This window comes from Lycium barbarum, chromosome 9 (genome assembly GCF_019175385.1).
Source record: "Lycium barbarum isolate Lr01 chromosome 9, ASM1917538v2, whole genome shotgun sequence".
NCBI lineage: Eukaryota > Viridiplantae > Streptophyta > Magnoliopsida > Solanales > Solanaceae > Lycium > Lycium barbarum.
This window is the reverse complement of record NC_083345.1, coordinates 13,963,490-13,971,141: the sequence shown is the minus strand read 5'-3', so window position 1 is coordinate 13,971,141 and position 7,652 is coordinate 13,963,490. Positions and strand designations below refer to the sequence as shown.

The window sequence follows — 7,652 nt, the reverse complement described above, 5'->3', positions numbered from 1 at the left end:
ACGAGCGCCTGTGGGGGCTTCCCTCTCCGGTATCGGGGCGGTCCCTTTATCGGCTTCAACAGCAACCGCTTCCCCGGACCTTTTTCGTTGTAGGGGAGCATCTTCCGAGGAAGTTTCACCTGAAATGTCGACAAAGTCAATCGACCGAAGAGGAGCTGGTGAAAGTATTTCTTTCGCACCCAAATGTGGAGCAGGAACTAAGAGACCTTCGTCGATTGAAGGAAGGGGCGGAACGGAGACCTCCTCCTCCGGTATTGAAGCCACGGTGGGAGCGAAACCGACTCTCCGAACAATTATGTCGGGCTCTGTCTCTTCCCTCGAAGGACGAGCAACACTCCTTGCCTTCTTCCTTTTCGGCGTCGGCCCCTTTTCAGAGGGCCACTTTCTTTTTGCAGCATCGGAGAGGACACGAGAAGAACCCGCTGTGTCAAATTCGGGCACCGATGCTGGAGGGGCGGTCCCCGATTCCGACCTGGGGGCTACCGAGCCCTTAGGCAAACCTGAAAGGACAAGATGTTAACAGAGATCAAAGGACGAAACGAGCAAAGGAGAATGCGACAGAATAAGAATAGGAGGCTACCGTGATTTTGGGCGATCTATCGGCCACGGGACAAGTGGGCCCATGTCCGGTCATCATAGGGATACTAGGCGAGAAGCACTGTGACCCAGTCATTCAGATTCCGGATGAACAGAGGAGCGTACCCATTGGCTGGCAAAAGTAAGAAAGAAACAGTGAGAAGGCAGAATCAAAATTTGGCAAAGCAATACCGAAGCAATTGTTCAAGGCTTGGGACTTACGCTTGTTATTCCACTTCTCCGGGAAAGGCATATGCTCGGCTGGAATTACGTCCTCGGTCTTCACACGGACGTATCGCTCCAACCATCCCCGGTCTCTGTCTTCGTCCATTTTCGCAAAGAACGGATTCCGGCTGTGCTTGGCCAGTTTCATTACGCCACCCCGGAACAGCCTCGGGGAGTATAGGCGTATCAGATGGGCCAGTGTGAACTCCTTCTCGGCGTTGTTGGCCAGTGATCGGAGACACGCTACGACCCTCCAAACATTTGGGCCGATCTGAGCCACCGTAACGCCGTAAGTACTGCACATATCGAGGATGACCGGGTCCACCGGAGGGTCAAGTTTGAGAGTGAAGGGGTACGTGTAAACGTACAAAAACCCTTCACAATAGTCGGTAACGGATTCATCAGGTCCGGGGGAGAAGACCCGAACAGGACGGGTGTCCCACCCGCAATCGGCCCGGACTATGTCGAGCCTCTCCTCGGTGATGGATGAGGGATACCGCCTCACATCGAATCCCCTGTTTGAAACGGAGGAAGGTTTTTCGACCTCAAGGTCTTTGTTAAAATTAAATTTGGCCGGTATGATATCCGATGCCGTGGGCTCGAATTTAACCGGGGACGCAGGCTCGGCTCCCGGGGATGCTACCAGTGGGGCATCATGAGAAGTGGATTCGGACATCTCGAAAATATAAAAGAAAGAGGGCCGAAGAAAGGGATTTAAGAATAACGAAAGAACTGATGGTTCGATAAAAGGCAAAGTTTGAAACAGCAACGCTCGAACAAAAGATACTCGACAGCGGTGGTGACAAGGTTGACTCTTGAGCACGCAATATGAAGCAACAAATCAATAGGGAGACCAAATATGAAGTTGGTTGTGTGTGGTGCAAATAGAAAAAACGCAGAATTGAAATAGGGTTGAAGAAGATGCAGAGCGTGAAAGTGGTAAAATGAAGGGGTAGAAGGCCTTATATAGGCATGGGAGAGAAACGGTTACCGAGGACGACCAATCAGGTGGCGCCACGTGCCCCCTCATTAATGCGAAGCGACTCAAAACGACGTGAAAAAGGCGGTTGACAAAAGTGAGCCACCAGGGTTGAGACACGTGGCCGATAAAGGGGCATGCGTTACACGATCGTTCCCGCCAAAATGTGAAGACAACGTCGGGATGGCAGAGCCACCGGTTTAGGAACTTATCCACTCCCCGTTACTCCGATAGATCGGAGATCCGACGAGTGTGGGGGCTATCTGTATACGGTAAAAACCGGATACGAGACAAACCGGAGTGACGAAGCCGGAGGAAGGAACGAAAATGTGGTGGCGGTACCGTTCGCTCTTGACTGGGGTAATGCTTGGGCCGGAGCTGGGCATGAGCACCGGCAGGCCTGCCTTCGACATCGTTAGAACGTCCAAGCCCGATGACCGGAGATTCGTGGCCGTTAGTCCGAGTAGCCGTTGGTCCGTGTGACCGGTGTATGCGGGCCACGCGCCAGTAGCGTCCTGCCATAGTCAGCTACCTACCTTGCGTGTGTCAGACGGCGCCGTCAGTCCAATCCCACCAAATCCGTGCAGAGCTGTCCTAGTTGCTATTATTTTATTAATTCCCATTGTATGAGAACTAATGGAGGTGACACTATAAATAGGGCATATCCTCCTCGTTTGAAGGGGTTGGCTCCTTTTATTTTCCAAGAACATATGTAGTAGAAGAATCATATATACAATCTCTCTCACTATTCGATTCGGCCAAGGCTATCTATTTTTATTATCATTGCGCTCCCTCCATCAAGTATCGTATATTGTTCATAGATGTTCATATCATTAGCAAACTATCGTTATTAGCCGTTTTACTAAGGGGCTCTCAAATATTTATTTTCTTTGTGTAACACTCATCAAGAACAAAGCACATATCTTATATTCATTTACAAATCTAATTGATTATCCGAATCCGGGGTAAACAATGCTTTTGCTGATTGCTACCCCCTTTTGTTTGATTATTTGTATCATGTTTAGCTAACACATTCTCGCACAAATATTAAAACAACAACTAACAACATACGCGGTCACAATTAGAAAAAAATATTTTTTTCCACTGACATTCAGTGGGAAATTTGTGATATAAAATATGATTTTCCCACCTCATTCTCACCGAACTAGCTCACTGGGAAAACACATGATGGAAAATAAGTTCCCGCAGAAATGCTGAGAAACTTCCTACTTTTTCCGTGTGAGAACACTACTATTTAAGCTTTTTCCACCGACATTCAGTGGAAATAAGACTAAACATTTTTCAGTGGGATTAAAAAAAAAATAATAATAGTGAGTGAAGTCCCATAAATGAGGTCTGGAGAGGGTACAATATGCAAACCTTACTTTTTATCTTGGGTGATAAAGAGGTTGTTTTCGATAATAGACCCTCGGCTTAGAATACAAATATAAAAACAATTTCAATATATACAAATATGTTGTCAATGAAGAAAAGCTTTTGAGTTGTACACGCGTATTGAGCTAAATAATTTTGACATGACATGATATTCTAACGGCTATAAAAAGTGTAATTACTAAATGCAAACTAACCAATTTAAATCTACAAATTTGAAATGTAGGAAAGTACCAATGTTCTATCAAGACCCAACAAAATATGTCATATAGCTAGGAGTACCATACATATAAAATGAAAGGAATATTATAATTTAGAAATCAAAGTGTGCCTAGACTCGGTTCCATTTGCTAGTCTCGGAGAACTATTACATGCAATGGACTATAATATTGACATAGAAGGCATGTTCATGTGCTCTAACCTATTATTTCATTTTCCAGGTACTTGTTATTACTTGCTTCTTACCTGCGGAACAAATATTAACCTCGTTTTCCCCGGGTCTTTTATACTACACAATTTTCTAATTATAAATCTCAAATCCTTGAAGATTTAGCATAAAATAAGAATGGCATTGAAAGCAATTTTCTACACATTTTCACGAAAAGAAAGGAATACTAGGAGCAGGTCAGAGCAAGCTTTGAGTTGGGTTAAAAGACGAGAGTTTTCTTTATGATGCAACAGTTACATTGCACACGAGTACAAGATAAGACATTACAAGTAGAGGCCAAAAACGCTTAAAACGTTGGCTTAGTAGACCTACATACATTTTATTTTAACTAGAGTTACATCATAGTACTCTAGGAGCCTTTTCTTATTTACTCACAAAGCTCTCTCACTTTGCACACAGGCCACAGCATCATTATATTCCTAGTGCATGCCTTAGTGCATATGGTACAACTTAGAAAACAAAGTCCGAAATCGAAGAGAGAAACTGTTGTTCTCCCCTTCTTCCTTCTTCACCCTTCTCTCCGTGTTGCTGGCGATGTTCTGGTCCTGCCACAAAGTAGGACTGGTCTTGCTTCTGTAATATTTGTTCAACTTCCCTTCCGGGCAGGTTGAATGACAGTTCCTTTGCTTCCCTCTCCACATTTTTCCATATGCTTTGTTGTCCTATATAATTCCAAACCAACCAAAAATTTTAACAAGAGGTAATTTTTTGTATACGATATAAATTTTACACTATCAAGTGATTTAAAGAAAATAACCGACTCAGTCTTGTTCCCCTTTTTACTAATGGGATTATTAACATGACGCTTTAGCAGGTTAAAATATTTATGATGTAATAAGTTCTTCATATACCGGTATTAGTAATAGGAAAACCAGAACATGTTACCTATTATAGTAAATTTAAATATAGTTAAATGTTAAAAATCTCTGCAGTATCGGTATTTTATATAATTGAAATGAAAAACTAGAACATGTTTAAGTTGTTATAGCAGACTGATATCTCTTTGTGGCGCCAGAGTCTATTGATAGAGATTAACCGTTCTTTTCCTGATCTATTCTTCATGACGCTGTAAGAAGAACAATATTGAAATATACCTATAGTACAAAAATTCGTCACAAAATTGTTGGTGTTATACTATAAGTTAATCGTTCACAAAAAATGTTGGTGTCCCATAAGTTAATCCCTTCACAAAGGAGTGAAGATGTTGGAATATGTCACTAGTAAATAAATCAAGAACAGAGGAAATTAGGGTATACCTGCAAGGAAGTTCTTTCTGTTGTTGTGAGCATTGATTCCAAAACCAACTATCCTTAGATTCGAGCCTCCGGTGGCTATTATGGTAACAGGATGGCCTGCTGGGACTACCAAAACATCACCAACGTTTAGATTACCGCGCACTTTTTGATAGTGGACATTTCCTTCCTCTTGTTCTTCTTGTTCGCGCTCTCCTCTTCCGCCACGAGACCCTTGGCCTTCTCTTTGCCTCTGTCTTTGTCTACCAAGATGAGGACATGCCATTTCAAAACGACCGGTTCCTTCTACAACCATTGCCACCCTTGTAGACCTTGTGTTGTAGAATGGTAGTATCATCCCACCCTGCAATAATATTTCAATTATAAGATCAAATAATAGGTCAACTATTTGAATCATCAGGGTCCTCTTGGGTCCTCTATCTGAATAATCACCATTGATCATGTCACTTCGTTTAAACTCTATCTCATTATAAATTCTCAATGACTATATTACTCCTCTAAATTGGAGGACTTATGTTCCCAACAAGCTAAGGCCAGCTACATGAATTCTTATACTGTGTTACGTCATTTAAACTCATCTCAGAGTAAATTTTGTGCCAAATTACTACATTTCAATCGAGGTCCACTTAAATCGGAGGATACTGATGTTCCAAACAAGTAACGAGCAACCATATGAATCCTCACTAAATAATTCAAAAAGTTCAAGATACCAAGATTTTGATCAATAATCAAAGAGGCTTACTTGGTTGATGTTCATGAAGGCAACAGCAGTATCCAAGTCCCTCAGCTGCTCGAATCTCTCAGGAGATGCTTCAATAAACTGTCCAAATCTGCTACTGAACTGCGGGCGTTCCTTCAACAGATTGAAGGGGCCTTGCGTTTCACCTTTAGTTTGCTTAGTGGAGCGTGAAGCGTGTTCGCTTATTGCTCTAATTTGCTCTTCACTGGCTTTGATTACTATCCCCTGTTTTTGTTGTCCAAAGAGCCTCTCTAACCTGTCCCTTGGGGTCTAATTAACAACAATAAACAACAGTGAGTTGTAATTAGCATAAAATACACCAAATGTAATACGAGTATTAATTAGTTCGTGTGAAATTAATTAAGCAAGCTCACATTGAAAGCAGTCTCCAGGATATCACTGCTGAATGCTTTGTAGAAGGATTCTGGATTTTCACCTCCAGCGCTAAAGTATTCCTGAATTCAGACAGCAAATATTATAGCATCCGAAAACATCTTATACAACTGTTCCAAATTGACAGTACTTTGTACCAATCTCACTTGACCAATTTTAATTGACCAATTTTAAAGTAATTCCTTGTACTGATGTTGCGGTACAAAATTTTGTAATTTAATTTAAGGGAATTTTGGGAGACTATTATCTTGATTCAATGCTATGATTACCTGGAATTCGCCAGGGGCATTGACGGACTTGGCCAGCACGTAAACAAAGAACCTTTCCTTGTTATCTCTGTTGAGCAAATAGACAGTTGAGCCAGCAGGTACCCTGATTACGTCTCCATGTTGCAAGTTGAAGGAGTTCTTCTCCTCTTGTTCTGCTATACTAATTGTTCCTTGCCCTATAAAAAGTTGACATTTACTGTAATTACCATACTTCACTTTGGTTTGAATAACTTGTTATCAAGAACATTAGGAACATGGAGATGATTAAATTACCTCTAACCACAACAAATATGGCTTCACCATCACAGTGATGAGGAAGCATGAAAGACTGAGGTTCAAATTCAAGAACCGCAACTCGGTATTTCTCTAGTCCTTGGAGAAGTTCAGATCTTTCTGTGAATTTCTGAAGGACGCGGAAATCACCATGCCTGGCTCTGAATCGGGATCGGAACCTCTGAGACTCGAATAAGTAGGGATTATTCTCTTCTTCTCTTTCTCTTTGTGGGTTAGACTCTTCTTCTCCTCCCCGGCCTTGTTGTTCTTGCTCTCTTCGGTACTCTTGTTGACAACGCTGTGTACACAACTGCCTTTGTTGTCCCTGTTGTTGTTTCCTACAACGCAGCTGGCACTCTCTGTAAATCCTTTCGGGATCACGGTGATGAGTCAATATATCCTCAATTACATCCTCAGACCTCTCTCTCTGTTGCTTCTCATAGCGCAACACGCAGCTCCTCTGACACTGGAGTTTCTGTTCAGGGTCTTGTCTTTTGCCCTGAACCTGGCATTGACTCAAGCAACTCTCAAGCTCTTGCCTCGGGTCTTGGCCCCGAGGGTTGTCATCGTCACATTGAGAGACGAGGAACAGAGAGAGGATCAAGAAAGAGAGAAATAAAAGCTTCGGTTTAGTGAAAATTGCCATGATGAGAAGGTTTAGAAGATGTTGATGAAGAGAAATAGATTTGGTGAGTGGGGATTTATAGTGGAGGAAATTGTGCATGCATGCATGCAGATTGACAAGTGTTGGAAATGAGGAGTAGACGTGGAAGTGCAGTGAAAGTGGTGATGAGATGAGGCTAGCTAGTTAGTGCGTGTATGATTAGAGTTGGAATCAGAATTGTGGAGTATTAACATTCTCTCTCCGCCCAATTTGTTTGACATTTTTTCGTTTTCTAGAGTTAAATAAATTGTTCTTTTGGCGATAATTTTTTCATGTCGCTTAAATATTTTAAATTATTAATTACGGTGGTTTATAGTAGTTTTTACATAATTTTTAAATATAGAGATAATATCTCATATGATCACTGAATTTTGGGTGTTTCTCAAAAAATCACTCAACTTTATTTTCTAACCAATGAGTCACTTAACTATGCGTGTTTCA

At 42.0% G+C, this 7,652-nt stretch overlaps 1 protein-coding gene across 1 annotated transcript; it reads right to left on the bottom strand.

Moving 5' to 3' along the window:
* Positions 1-3,814: 3,814 nt before the first annotated feature.
* Positions 3,815-7,225, bottom strand: LOC132609424 (vicilin Cor a 11.0101-like). The gene is made up of 6 exons (XM_060323401.1): positions 6,548-7,225; positions 6,275-6,450; positions 5,987-6,067; positions 5,616-5,882; positions 4,877-5,216; positions 3,815-4,282 (listed from the first exon to the last, which is right to left on the bottom strand). The coding sequence occupies exons 1-6, from the start codon at positions 7,191-7,193 to the stop codon at positions 4,071-4,073; spliced, it is 1,722 nt and encodes a 573-aa protein (XP_060179384.1). The 5' UTR covers positions 7,194-7,225; the 3' UTR covers positions 3,815-4,070.
* Between the last annotated feature and the right edge of the window lie 427 nt (positions 7,226-7,652).

Coding starts and splice junctions, on each gene's coding strand:
- LOC132609424 (XM_060323401.1), bottom strand. CDS start 7,193: ATGGCAATTTTCACTAAACCGAAGCTTTTATTTCTCTCTTTCTTGATC. Junction 6,451..6,547: donor CATATTTGTTGTGGTTAGAG/GTAATTTAATCA, acceptor AACTTTTTATAG/GGCAAGGAACAATTAGTATA. Junction 5,883..5,986: donor TCCTGGAGACTGCTTTCAAT/GTGAGCTTGCTT, acceptor GTTGTTAATTAG/ACCCCAAGGGACAGGTTAGA.